Source organism: Oncorhynchus kisutch, linkage group LG4 (genome assembly GCF_002021735.2).
Source record: "Oncorhynchus kisutch isolate 150728-3 linkage group LG4, Okis_V2, whole genome shotgun sequence".
Taxonomy (NCBI): Eukaryota; Metazoa; Chordata; class Actinopteri; order Salmoniformes; family Salmonidae; genus Oncorhynchus; species Oncorhynchus kisutch.
Window position 1 is genome coordinate 34,073,079 of NC_034177.2, and position 14,927 is coordinate 34,088,005.

Consider the following 14,927-nt stretch of genomic DNA (forward strand, 5'->3'; position numbering starts at 1 on the left):
TGAATAAAAAGTTGTTATCTGTTAAACTGTTTGGTTTATGCATTGACCCATACCGATTCTAGATTTCTGGTCTTTTGCGGTAAGCATAACCTACCACTAATATTCTACATTGCGGAGCATTTAATAAACCAACCACATTTTCCTGTGATGTTGAGGCTGAGCAAGACCTTTGATAGGCTTGTAGACTATGCGGAAATAATTGTGGAGTTAATAATTGTGGTAGCCTAGATCGCTTTATATATTCTGGTCCATTATTTTTTCTGAGGATAAGCAAACAAGAGGTAGCATATGTTTTTTGCCTGACTCCATAACAGGGGTTAGGCCTATATCCTCAATTAGCCCCTCAATTCAAGTCCTTCTTTTAACCATAAGACATCTCCACAGAAATGTATAGCCTAAGGATTGCATGGTGACTGATTGTGTCTGTTAAACTGGTAAACTGGGAACTCTGGGTAAAAAAACAAGGTAAAATCATGCCATCTGCAATTTTCAGGGCAAATAAAGAATGCCAGAGTTTCTGAATTGGAATTCTGAGTTGGATGACCGTTCAAAAAAAAATCATCCCAGTCTGAGCTCGTTTTTTTTTTTAGTTTCCAGTTGTCTTGAATGCACTGAAGTCGGAGTTGAATTCACCACTAGAGACCTAGGCTACCTCTTATTTTTTTAATTGGGCTACCTCCAACAAAGAAGCCCTTGTCTATATTGATGTGAGAAATAGGCATCATCTACACAGTAATGGTGGCTGGCTGCGATATCAACTAGCCTAATAATTTTTGTAATAATGTGATATGCCTACTTTAGCTAAATCAACAAATGAAATGGATTAATCTGGCAATTAAAATATTTTTTACAAAATCATGTACATGTTTGTAAGGCGTTCATGGTGACATCATTAATAATAAACTAAACAGACAAATAAACTAACACTAACCCTTAACACATGTAGACGTTTTTAAGCAGTTCAACTGGCACAGGATGTGAACACTATGTCATGTGTCTGTGTCGTTAACAGTTTGATGCTGTAGAAAAAAATTGGCTCCATTGACATCCATGTTAATTCATGGTGGTATTTTATGGCGCTAGGAAGACATTAGGTGACTTGGTAAGACGTATCAGTAGCTTCACGAGGCGTAATTCTGGCACTTATCACCCCCCAAACCTCCCCTCTCTGCACCGCTGCTTTGTTTCACAGGCAACATCACAACAGCATATATTTGACAAGGCAGTCTGCGTGTGTGTGACAGGCTGGCTGGCTGGGCTGGCCGCATCGGGGGCAGATACGATTTGTTTTTGTGATTACCGCATTGTTATTTTTCTCTGTTCGCTGCCATTTCCGGGTCGTAGAGTGGATAGCAGCTCAAGTCAGATTTGATGGTGATGTTGAGTACGTGTATCTGATTTGGCTAGGTCGAGGCCAGGAGCATCTTTAACAGCGTGGGAGTAGGAAAGAGGGAGGGAAAGAGAGAAACCGCGTTGTCCGTATTGCGTCCGTCTGTCGCGCTCCGCGGTTGTGAATGGACTGCGCTCCCTCAGTGTTTATCTGCAGTCACTTCGAGTCGTTTCTGGAGGAAGATGGCGGACAGGGATGAGATGTTCTCACTCTCCACCTTCCACTCCCTCTCTCCTCCAGGCTGCAGGTAAGACATCAAACCCGCAGACGGAGCAATGAAGGGTGGCTGGGCTGGTAGGCTATCATCGAGCGCTCAATACTGAAGGGAGGAGGTGATACAGGCGGATGTGCGAGGATGGGGTGAACCGTTAGTATGTTTGCCAGTTTTGTTCATATTACCGCATTGTATTATTATCAACATGAGACATATAGGACTATTGAATGCTGATGATGCTGCTCTACGTCGTTATATAGGTGTATCACTACGTGCAGCTCGTAGCTGATGCTGTGTTGGTTGCTTATGTTTTTGTCTCTCGCTTGATGTGAGTTCGTTTAGAAAATACCATTGAGCTATACACAACACATAACTGCCTTTAAGAGCAAAGGGGAGAGAGGAGGAATGTTCACAGAGAGGACAATATATAGATTTTTGGCGGTCATGTCGTTTGCCCGCCTGGCTGGCGCATTCTCCAGCTCAGATTCAATTACCTCAGAGGCGGAGGGAATGAGGCCCACGCCCTGTTGAGACAAACATAGCCCGAAATGGGTGCTGTGAGCTCAGTTACAATAGGCTATAAGATTACACTTTTCCTTTCATATCAATAGCCACAATGTGTATCCACCTATTGTTGATTGGATAGTTTAACACTTCAGGTCTGTGTTCATGGTTTAGGGTGGTGGGGTGCTGCTTGAAAACACGTGAACCCTACAGGGCTGGTCATTATTTTGCTATAACATATTAACATAAGCATATACAATCCTTATCTAAACCCCAAAACATTCCAAGTAAATGACAGAAACCAAAAATATATATTGTTTATTTAACAGAAATTCAGATTTGATGTGTGCAAAAATATGTGAACCCCTTCAGTCAATAGCTTGTGGCACCTCCATTAGCAGCGATAACTTGGAGTAAACGTCTCCTATAGCCAGTAATCAGTCCCTGACATCTGTTTTGAGGAATTTTTGCCCAGTCCTTACAGAGCTCAGCCAAGTGAGTGAGGTTTGAGGGGTGTCTGACATGAACTGCATTGCTTCAGGTCCTGCCACAGCATCTCAATTGGATTTAGGTCAGGACTTTGACTTGGCCAATGCAAAACACATTGTCTTTCTCCTGAGCCATTCTTTGGTAGATTTCCTTGAATGCTTTGACTCATTGCCTTGTAGGAAGACCCATTTTCGTCCCAGCTGATGGATTGATGTTCTGTTCAAGAATCTCCTGGTATACCTCAGAATTCATGGTTCCCTTAATGATGTGGATCATCCATGTCCAGAGGAGGAAAAGCAGCCCCAGATCTTGACATTCCCACCACAATGCGTGACTGTTGGGATAAGGTTATTTTGGTGATAGGCAGTGTTTTCACCACCAAAAAGGTCAATTGGACTCTGGCAGTTAAGACGACCAGTTTGGTTCTTTTTTGACAGCAGAGGCTTCTTCCTAACAACCCTCCCATTGTGATTCAGTGTTTTTCCTTGTTGAAGAATGCACAGTTACCTGAGATGCAGCAAGGGAGGTCTGCAAATCTGTAAATTATATGTTTGGATTGGCTTTTACCTGATTTATTATTGTTCTTGTGACTTTGGGGGATCATTTGGAAGAGAGTCCACTTCTAGACTGAATTGCTGTCATGTTAAATGCTCTCCATTTGTAAATTATTAGCCTCACAGTGAACTGAGCTCAAACCTTTTTTTTAGATGATTTTATAGCCTTCCCCAGACACTATTTCTATGCTTTTAGGGACCATAATGCAATTCTTCAGAAAATGGGCGTGTCATAACTTTTCAGATTTGAAGAAAATGGAGGAAAATATGCATGTGAAGTCCGTCGAGAGCGGATACAAATTCTTGCTTTAATTAACTAATTATGACAAATGTTAAGAAAATGTTGAAACATTTAATCAAGTAATGCTTTTTCAAATAAGTCACGTTACACATTATGTTGGCTGAATATTTGTTAGCTACGCTATCCTTATGAACCGCATAGCATTACAGCAGTATGTACTGGTATATTAGCTAGTTACCTAACGTTAGTTGGCTACTAATACATTAAACTTGCCAGGCAGTATATTAACTACAGTTGAAGTCGCATGTTTACATACACCTTAGACAAATACATTAACTCAGTTTTTCACAGTTCCTGACATTTAATACTAGTAAAAATTCCCCATCTTAGGTCAGTTAGGATCACCACTTTATTTTAAGAATGTGAAATGTCACAATAATAGTAGAGAGAATTATTTGTATTTCTTTCATCACTTTCCCAGTGGGTCAGAAGTTTACATACACTCAATTAGTATTTGGTAGCATTGCCTTTAAATTGTTTAACTTGTGTCAAACGTTTCAGGTAGGCTTCCACAATTTTCCCACAATAACTTGGGTGAATTTTTGGCCCATTCCTCCTGACAGCGCTGGTGTAACTGAGTCAGGTTTGTAGGCCTCCTTGCTCGCACACGTTTTTTCAGTTCTGCCCACATATTTTCTATGGTATTGAGGGTGTTGTGATGGCCACTCCAATACCTAGACTTTGTTCTCCTTAAGCCATTTTGCCACAACTTTTGAAGTATGCTTGGTATCATTGTCCATTTAACTTCATGACTGATGTCTTGAGATGTTGCTTCAATATATCCACATAATTTTCCTCCCTCGTGATGCCATCTATTTTGTGAAGGGCACCAGTCCCTCCTGCAGCCAAGCACCCCCACAACATGATGCTGCCACCCCCGTGCTTCACGGTTGGAATGGTGTTCTTCAGCTTGCAAGCATCCCCCTTTTCCTCCAAACATAATGATGGTCATTATGGCCAAACAGTTCTATTTGTTTTAGAGGTTGGCCGATTAATTAGAATGGCCGATTAATTAGGGCCGATTAAGTTTTCATAACAATCGGAAATCGGTATTTTTGAGCGCAGATTTGTATTTTTTATTTATAAATTTTTTACACCTTTTATTTAATCTTTATTTAACTAGGCAAGTCAGTTAAGAACACTTCTTATTTTCAATGACAACCTTGGCGTTCCTAGGCCAACTGCCTCGTTCAGGGGCAGAAAGACAGATTTTCACCTTGTCAGCTCGGGGCAGCCAATCTTGCAGCCTTACAGTTAACTAGTCCAACGCAGTAACGACCTGCCTCTCTCTCGTTGCACTCCACAAGGAGACTGCCTGTTACGCAAATGCAGTAAGCCAAGGTAAGTTGCTAGCTAGCATTAAACTTATCTTATAAAAAACAATCATAATCACTAGTTAACTACACATGGTTGATGATATTACTAGATATGATCTATTATTTATCCTGTGTTGCATATAATCTGACTGAGCGGTGGTAGGCAGAAGCAGGCGCGTAAACATTCATTCAAACAGCACTTTCGTGCATTTTGCCAGCAGCTCTTTGTTGTGCGTTAAGCATTGCGCTGTTTATGACATCAAACCTATCAACTCCCGAGATGAGGCTGGTGTAACCGAAGTGAAATGGCTGGCTAGTTAGCGCACGCTAATAGCGTTTCAAACTTCACTCGCTCTGAGCCTTGGAGTGGTTGTTTCCCTTGCTCTGCATGAGTAACGCTGCTTCGATGTGGTGGCTGTGATCGTTGTGTTGCTGGTTCGAGCCCAGGGAGGAGCGAGGAGAGGGACGGAAGCTATACTGTTACACTGGCAATACTAAAGTGCCTATAAGAACATCAAATAGTTAAAGGTTAATGAAATACAAATGGTATAGAGGGAAATAGTCCTATAATAACTACAACCTAAAACTTCTTACCTGGGAATATTGAAGACTCATGTTAAAAGGAACTACCAGCTTTCATATGTGCTCATGTTCTGAGCAAGGAACTGAAACGTTAGCTTTCTTACATAGCACATATTGCACTTTTACGTTCTTCTCCAATACTTTGTTTTTGCATTATTTAAACCAAATTGAACATGTTTCATTATCTACTTGAGGCTAAATTGAATTTATTGATGTATTATATTAAGTTAAAATAAGTGTTAATTCAGTATTGTCATTATTACAAATACATTTTTTATATTTTTTATTTAAATCGGCCGATTAATCGGCATCGGCTTTTTTGGGCCTCCAATAATCGGTATCGGCGTTGAAAAATCATACATCGGTCGACCTCTAATTTGTTTATATCAGACCAGAGGACATTTCTCCAAAAAGTACGATCTTTGTAGCATACAGTATGTTAGTATGGGTATTTGAACACAGCTCAGGTTTCTTAGTCCCGCTCAAACACTTTCCTAACTCTCTCCCCTTTGATTGGTTCATTTGGTACCAAATTATTTCCCCACTGGATTCTACTTACCTACTTGATTTAATCAATGCAACCCGGGGTTCACTTATTTTTGCACCTGCACCAATTCCTTTTTAATGTTGTTTTTCTACTACACACATGATTTCCTGTACACCAACATATGGTATTGGTAAATATAGACCTGTTATGTCAGATCAAAAAGACTGTTTCTGATTAAATTAAGATTTCATGGTAGAAACTAAAATAAATCTGTAATTGCACAAGTGGTTCACATACTTTGAAGCAGCACAGTATAAGCTTAGTTTAACGCAGTATAGATCTACATGTGCGTTCTCTGTCAGGCATTTCTAGATTTGATGCATTCTTAAAGATGCAGCCTTCACCTCTAATCCACTGCTAGGCTGTTGCCACATACATTTCTCTTCAATTGGAAAAACATGATAAAATATGACTAGGTGATAATATGAACAGAAATGTTAGATTATGATACTATTCTGTTTCAAACCCCATGAAGTAGCAGATTCAGTTATGGATCTAATATTAGACACATGTAGGTATTATTTTCATGGATTCAGTTTGAGCATAAACTCTGAAACATATGGTTCCTCTATAACATCCATAAAGCCTTACTTTTGTTAATGTTGCCCATGTCACTTCATGTATTCCAACATTAACTTTATTCTTAAATGGGGGGGTGTGTGTGTGTGAGGTCCTATTTAGACTTATTGATGCCACCCATTTGATTAAATACAGAATGGTTCCGTATTTCACTGAAAGAATAAATGTTTTGTTTTCGAAATGATATTTTCTGTATTTGACCATTTTAATGACCTAAGGCTTGTATTTCTGTGTGTTTATTATATTATAATTAAGTCTAGAATTTGATAGAGCAGTCTGACTGAGCGGTGGTAGGCAGCAGCAGGCTCGTAAGCATTCATTCAAACAGCACTTTCCTGCATTTGCCAGCAGCTCTTAGCAATGCTTGAAGCACAGTGCTGTTTATGACTTCAAGCCTATTCACTCCCGAGATTAGGCTGGCAATACTAAAGTGCCTATAAGAACATCCAATAGTCAAATGTATATGAAATACAAATGGTATAGAGAGAAATAGTCCTATAATTCCTATAATAACTACAACCAAAAACTTCTTAACTGTGAATATTGAAGACCTCATGTTAAAAGGAACCACCAGCTTTCATAAGTTCTCATGTTCTGAGCAAGGAACTTAAACATTAGCTTTTTTACATAGCATATATTTAACTTTCTTCTCCAACACTGTGATTTTGCATTATTTAAACCAAATTGAACATGTTTAATTATTTATTTGAGACTAAATCAATTTAATGTATGTATTAGATTAAGTTAAAATAAGTGTTCATATATTAAATAAAAAAATTGTCCGGTTAATTGGTATCGGCTTCTTTTGGTCCTCCAATATCGGTATTGAAAAATCATAGTCGGTCGACCTCTAATTACTTTAGTGCCTTGTTGCAAACAGGATGCATGTTTGGAATATTTTTATTCTGTACAGGCTTCCTTTTTACAATTAGGTTATTATTGTGAAGTAACTACAATGTTGTTGATCCATCCTCTTTTCTCTTATCACAGCAATTAAACTCTTACTGTTTTGAAGTCAACATTTTCTTCATTGTAAAATCCTTGAGTGGTTTCCTTCCTCTCCGGCAACCGAGTTAGGAAGGACGCTTGTATCAGGGTGTATTAATACACCATCCAAAGTGTGTAATAAATAACTTCACCATGCTCAAAGGGATTTATTTTTTATTTCATCCACCAATATGTTCCGTTCTTTGCAAGGCATTGGAAAACCTCCCTGGTCTTTGTGGTTGAATCTGTGTTTGAAATTCACTGCTCGACTGAGAGACCTTACAGATAATTGTATGTGTGGGGTACAGAGATGAGGTAGTCATTCAAAAATCATGTTAAACACTTATTGCACACAGTGAGTCCATGAAACTTATTATGTGATTTGTTATGCAATTTTTTCTTTAATCCTGAATTTGAGGCTTTTCATAACAAAAGGGTTGAATACTTAGTGACTCAAGACATTTTAGCTTTAGCTATTTTATTCATTTCAATTTTTTTCACTAAACATAATTACACTTTGACATTATGGGGTAATGTGTGTAGGTCAGTGTCAAAAAAATATTTTATTTAATCGGTTTTAAATTCAGCCTGTGATACAATAAAATGTGGAAAAGGTCAAGGGGTGTGAATACTTTCTGAAGGCACTCACCCACTCAAAAAGTCAGCCAAACATGAATTGAATTTTCAATGTTATCACTATTCTTTCAACCATTTAAAAGCACAACCAAATTCCATTGGAAAAGCAATGTCGGATTTTTGTTGTCACCAAAATGTCTATCAATGCGCTTTCAACCATGTAAAAGCACGGCAAAGATCAAATGAAAATACAATATCAGATATTTTGTTCATTCCAACAACAGATTAATGTGTTATTGCTATGCTTCATCTAATAGCAGAACCAAATGACCTGGATTGCAGTTGAGATTATATTAAAAGTACATGACGCAAGTGATCAATTCCGTTGTGGTTCTGCACAGATTATTACAGCAATTGCGAAGCGCTACACAGACCTGTGACGAACTAAGCATGCTACCTTGAACCTGCACACTTTTTTTTATATAGTCCAATATTTACTTGTGTATTGAGGGATGGGGACAGTGTATAAACTGAGCAATGTAATAGGATTCTGGTAGCAGCAGTTGTGATGTGTGTGTGGGTGTATGCATATGAGTGAGTGCATGTGTGCTAAGGTGCAGAGAATCCTAGCAGGTGGTCAGTCCAGTTCAAGTGTACAGCAGTCTGATGGCTTGTAGATAGAAATGGTCTCCGAGTCTGTTGGTATCAGCCTGTTGGTATCAGTATTTCTTCCTATATGTTTACATAAGAAGAAAAGTATACAGTAACTGCAAAATGTGGCCATGGATGTGTTACTCATTTTAAGGATGAATGTTACATTAATTTGTAAGATAGCCTTAACTTGAGGCTTTTTGCTGTATTACGCAAGTAATATTGAATTGTATTTGGTTGACAATACAACCAAATATCAAATCAAATTTATTTATATAGCCCTTCGTACATCAGCTGATATCTCAAAGTGCTGTACAGAAACCCAGCCTAAAACCCCAAACAGCAAGCAATGCAGGTGTAGAAGCACGGTGGCTAGGAAAAACTCCCTAGAAAGGCCAATACCTAGGAAGAAACCTAGAGAGGAACCAGGCTATGTGGGGTGGCCAGTCCTCTTCTGGCTGTGCCGGGTGGAGATTATAACAGAACATGGCCAAGATGTTCAAATGTTCATAAATGACCAGCATGGTCGAATAATAATAAGGCAGAACAGTTGAAACTGGAGCAGCAGCATGGCCAGGTGGACTGGGGACAGCAAGGAGTCATCATGTCAGGTAGTCCTGGGGCATGGTCCTAGGGCTCAGGTCAGTTGAAACTGGAACAGCAGCATGGCCAGGTGGACTGGGGACAGCAAGGAGTCATCATGTCAGGTAGTCCTGGGGCATGGTCCTAGGGCTCAGGTCCTCCGAGAGAGAGAAAGAAAGAGAGAAGGAGAGAATTAGAGAACGCACACTTAGATTCACACAGGACACCGAATAGGACAGGAGAAGTACTCCAGATATAACAAACTGACCCCAGCCCCCCGACACAAACTACTGCAGCATAAATACTGGAGGCTGAGACAGGAGGGGTCATCAACATTTTAGATATACCTACTGCTTGGATAGTTCAATCTGAGCCACTGGCTTAATCCTATTCTTAAACTTGTTGGGAGACGTGAATCCAACATATAATTTGTTAACTTGTCGACAAGTTAGTCTATTTATTATTTTGTACTCCCTGACGAAGGCCATGCAGCCAAAACGTGTCAATTTTAAAACTTTGTTTCCATTGAACATGCCATACAAATTAAGGCATTTTGATTAATTATGAGGAGTGCCTTGTTCCTTTCTTTTTGATGACCGATTTACACCTTTTATCAAAGTGTACCTTCTGTCTACCAACACCTACTATTGTGTACCTTAGCAGCGCTTCCCTTTTTTTCCAACACTTTTTTTCCCCTGCAGGCTATTTATTATATTTCAAAAGTGACATTGATTTGTGTTTCAATGCAACCAAATATCAACATTTGACAGATATTTATCTTCTACTTGGATAGTTCCATCTGTGCCACTTACTGGCTGGCTTTAATTCCAGTCTGTCTACAAATTTAATAAATTACATGTTGGATTCATCATATGTTGGTCTCCATCTCAACCAAAAATCGATGTTAAAGAATAGGACTAAATAAAAAATCTAACTTGAAATGCACTTTAAATAAAGTTTGATTTGATTTATACCTATTCCTTAATTAAAAATGTTGGTTGAGATGGAGATTTGAATCCAACATATCAATTATTAATTTGTAGACAAAGTGCAATTAAAGCCAGACTAAGTCAGTGATACAGATGTATCTTCTGCTTGGATAGTTCCATCTCCTTCAAATGTTGATATTTGGTTGCATTGACAACCAAACACAATTCAATATCATGACATTTTAAATCAACCAGAGCTTGAAACCTTAGGCCTATTGTATTGTCTATTTTATGTTGAATTGAAACAATAGCGGTTGATGACTTTGCAAATGCTATATAGGCTGAAATAGCATCGTTGATAATGAGTGATAAAGTATGGTCACATTTCATTTGATCTGTTAAACCTACCCTTTGGAATGACTTCAATAGCAACAGTGAATCTACTTAGTTTAAGTGGAGATCTCTCAACAATGATTCTCATGACATCTCATTGGTAATAGTCTGTCAAATTTCATAGCTATGCAGGACTGGGATTGGTTAAAACCCTGGATGGAAGGCCAAATGGTAGCTGTAAATCAATTCTCCAGTAGGGGGTTCTGTCTAGCCTAATGTTTTTTTTCTGATTGTGGATATGACATAGAAGATCTGTTTTTTTTTATAGGTAAAAATTCAAACATATTTTGTTGAAATGTAGTTTACATGATGACCAGAATCCTGTGATTGAAATTTCACCCTTAAAACAACAGTTGATGATTTTTATAATAACTTTTTCAAATCCAATGTATTTTTTAAAAGATTCCACGTCACATAAGGTTGACAAATTACGCTGACATATTGATTCAACCAATATTTGCCCAGTGGGATGAGTCATTAGTCATCTACATCACCAGGAATCTCTTACAGAAAGAAAGTGGGAGTGGAGCTGAAAGGAGCCACCCCCCCTTTTGATGATTAGAATTTAGAAGAATACACAGGACTAATTCTATTGTTCATTCTATTCTAAGGCTGCTCCTCCTGAGTGGAGTTCTGGAATCATGAGTGGAGTTGGACTCCTTAGAGACCTGGCAGCGCTAGATTCACCTCCCAGAATTGAGAGCTAGCTACACACTTAGAAAAAAGGGTTACGAAAGGGTTCTTTAGTTGTCCCCATAGGATAACCCTTTTTGGTTCCAAGCGTTCTACCTGGAACCTAAAGGGGTTTTGCCTGAAACCCGAAAGGGTTCTTCAAAGGGTGCTCCTATGGGGACAGCCGAAGAACCCTTTTAGGTTCTAGATAGAAAAAAAGGAGCTAAGAGTGTAGACTGCAATCCCATTAGCAACACACATGCCACGCCTTGGGCTGTTACAGTGGCCGTGTTACTGCCACATCTGCGTTGATGAGTCATGACCGCAGTCAAATTCCATGTGATTGTTTAGTCATGGTAACTAGGCTTCTCCAAAACTGTGCTCTGATGCCGCTGATGGACAATAGTAGGCTATCAAATGGCCTGGTAGTCACTAATGGCATCACCACTGGCCTGGTAGTCTGCGCTCCTGTAATCCTCTAATCACTCTGGCATCAATACAAATGCATTAGAAAATCAAATCGAACACTTCATGAGCTCATGTTGCGCAAAATTTACTATAGGTTATGCAATTGCGTGAGAACAGAGTTGATGGCCTCTTAAAAAGAGGAAACAAACAGCTTTCTATACGCTAAATGTATTTCTCAACAATCCTAATACTAAGCAGATTGCTTTGCTTTACAATCGGAGTAGCCTGCCTACCTGGCTGGCATGAAAATGAACCGTGGGAATGGCGTCCGCCATTCGCTATTTAAGTGCATACATGACTTATTTCCCCTGCCCCTCTTCCAACAGGAGCATAATAATGGCCCATTCTAAATTTAACAGTCTTTACATATACTAAATCATGTGTGAAATTAGTTTTTATTTAGATTAGTCTGATGGGTGACTATCACCTGTGAATGCTCAGTGTGTGTAGTCTAACATGCTGACAAGACCGGGAGCGAGAGTGCGTGTGTCCGAGTGCGCCATCCCCGGATGTTGATTTTTGTCCACCTACATCAGGCTCAATCAGGACACACAGGTTTAAATATCAAAACCAACTCAAACTATATTAATTTGGGACAGGTCGAAAGCGTTAAACATGTATGGCAATTTAGCTAGCTATCTTGCTGTTGCTTGCCAATTTGTCCTGTGATAAACATTGGGTTGTTATTTTACCTGAAATGCACAAGGTCCTCTACTCTGACAATTATTCCACAGATAAAATGGTCAACTGAGTTCATTTGTAGTAATTTCTCCTCCTTCAGGCTTCTTCTTTGGACTTTATATGGTGGTTGGCAACCAACTTTATGGTATTTTACCACAACCAACTGGACTGGAGTGTGGACCTCAGTTCATCTTTCAAACACCTACGTGGGTATATGCTCCTAAAAACCAATGAGGAGATGGGAGAGACGGGACTTGCATTGCATCAAGTGTCACAAATAGAACCAAGTTCTATTTTAGCACCTGGCTATGCCTCGCGAGCAATGTCAATGCAACAATTCAATTACCTGTATGTGTACATTCATTTTGCAATGCTCATGCACGCAACATAGGTATTGTGGTCAACCTGTTTGGTTACTTTGCTGTTGTCACTAGTTACCACAGCTACAAAGTCAAAATCGATATCGTAAAAACGCAACATGCTGACCACACTGCCCGCGCCGCTTTGAGAATCACAACATAGGGTACAAAATCTGTTCTAGCTTTTAAAGGGGCAGTAGCCAACCTTGGGTGTACAATTTAAGGCTCTCCAAAGGGTGGTGCGGTCTGCCCAACACATTACCGGGGGCAAACTGCCCGCCCTTCAGGGCACCTACAGCACCCGATGTGACAGGAAGGCCAAAAAGATCAACAAGGACATCAACCACCTGAGCCACTGCCTGTTCACCCCGCTGTCAGTACAGCTGCATCAAAGCTGGGACTGAGAGACAGAAGCCGTTTTTCAATCTTAAGGCCAGCAGACTGTTAAACAGCCTTCACTAACACAATATAGGCATAGACTAGAAATCACTGGCCACTTTAAGGAATTGAACACTAGTCGCTTTAATAATGTTTACAGATCTGGCATTACTCATCTCATATGTATATACTGTATTCTATACTATTCTACGGTATCAGTCTGTTCCGCTCTGACATCGCTCGTCCATACAGTTGAAGTCGGAAGTTTACATACACCTTAGCCAAATACATTTAAACTCAGTTTCACAATTTCTGGACATTTAATCCTGGTAAGAATTCCCTGTCCTAGGTCAGGTAGTATCACCACTTTATTTTAAGAATGTGAAATGTCAGAAGAGAGAGTAATTCATTTCAGCTTTTATTTCACATTCCCAGTGCGTCAGAAGTTTATATACACTCAATTAGTATTTGGTAGAATTGCCTTTAAATTGTTTAACTTGGGTCAAATGTTTCATGTAGCCTTCCACAAGCTTCCCACAATAAGTTGGTGAATTTTGGCCCATTCCTCCTGACAGAGCTTGTGTAACTTAGCGTGTGCGAGCAAGGCCTACAAACCTTTTTCAGTTCTGCCCACACATTTTCTTTGGTATTGAGGTAAGGGTTTGTGATTGCCACTCCAATACCTTGACTTTGGTGTCCTTAAGCCATTTTGCCACAACTTTGGAAGTATGCTTGAGGTCATTGTCTATTTGGAAGACCCATTTGCGACCAAGCTTTAACTTCCTGACTGATGTCTTGAGATGTTGCTTCAATATTTTAAATTTTCCAACCCCATGATGCCATCTATTTTGCGAAGTGAACCAATCCCTCCTGCAGCAAAGCACCCCCACAACATGCTGCCACACCGTGCTTCACGGTTGGGATGGTGTTCTTCAGTTTTGCATTATTTAAACCAAATTGAACATGTATCATTTATTTGAGAATAAATAGATTTTACTTATTATATTAAGTTAAAACAGAATGGTTCATTGAGTATTGTTGGAATTGTCATTATTACAAATATATATTTGTAATTTATATAAATTGGCCTATTTAATCAGTATTTGCTTTTTTTGGTCCTCCAATAATCAGTATCGGCGTTGAAAAGAACGTGTCTCCTTCCTGAGCGGTATGATGGCTGCGTGGTCCCATGGTGTTTATACGTGCGTACTATTGTTTGTACAGATGAACGTGGTACCTCCAGGCGTTTGGAAATTGCTCCCAAGGATGAACCAGACCTGTGGAGGTCGATTGGTTGATTTTCCCATGATGTCAAGCAAAGAGGCACTGAGTTTGAAGGTAGGCCTTGAAATACATCCACAGGTACACCTTCAATTGACTCAAATGATGTCAATTAGCTCATCAGAAGCTTCTACAGCCATGACATCATTTTCTGAAATTTTCCAAGCTGTTTAAAGGCACAGTCAACTTGGTGTATGTAAACTTCTGACCCACTGGAATTGTGATACTGTGAAATAATCTGTCTGTAAACAATTGGAAGAATTACTTTTGTCATGCACAAAGTAGATGTCCTAACCGACTTACCAAAACTATAGTTTGATAACAAGAAATTTGTTAAGGGGTTTGAAATACAAGTTTTAAATGACTCCAACCTAAGTGTATGTAAACTTGTAGCTGTATTTGAGGGGTAAAGATAAAGATTTTGTTCGGGCACCAGGCAGGTATTAACCATGCCGAAAGGAAAAGAGTAGAATAGAGAGAGTACCACTACCAGA

General features: G+C 39.4%; 1 protein-coding gene across 1 annotated transcript in view; it reads left to right on the forward strand.

The window, feature by feature from the left end:
- The first annotated feature begins 999 nt into the window (after window positions 1–999).
- Window positions 1,000–14,927, forward strand: part of LOC109889425 (C-Jun-amino-terminal kinase-interacting protein 2-like) — a 41,845-nt gene continuing 27,917 nt past the window's right edge. Inside the window, exon 1 of the mRNA XM_020480845.2 lies at window positions 1,000–1,637. Within this exon, the coding sequence (XP_020336434.2) occupies window positions 1,573–1,637 (65 nt within the window). The 5' untranslated portion in view covers window positions 1,000–1,572. The remainder of the gene's footprint in view (window positions 1,638–14,927) is intronic.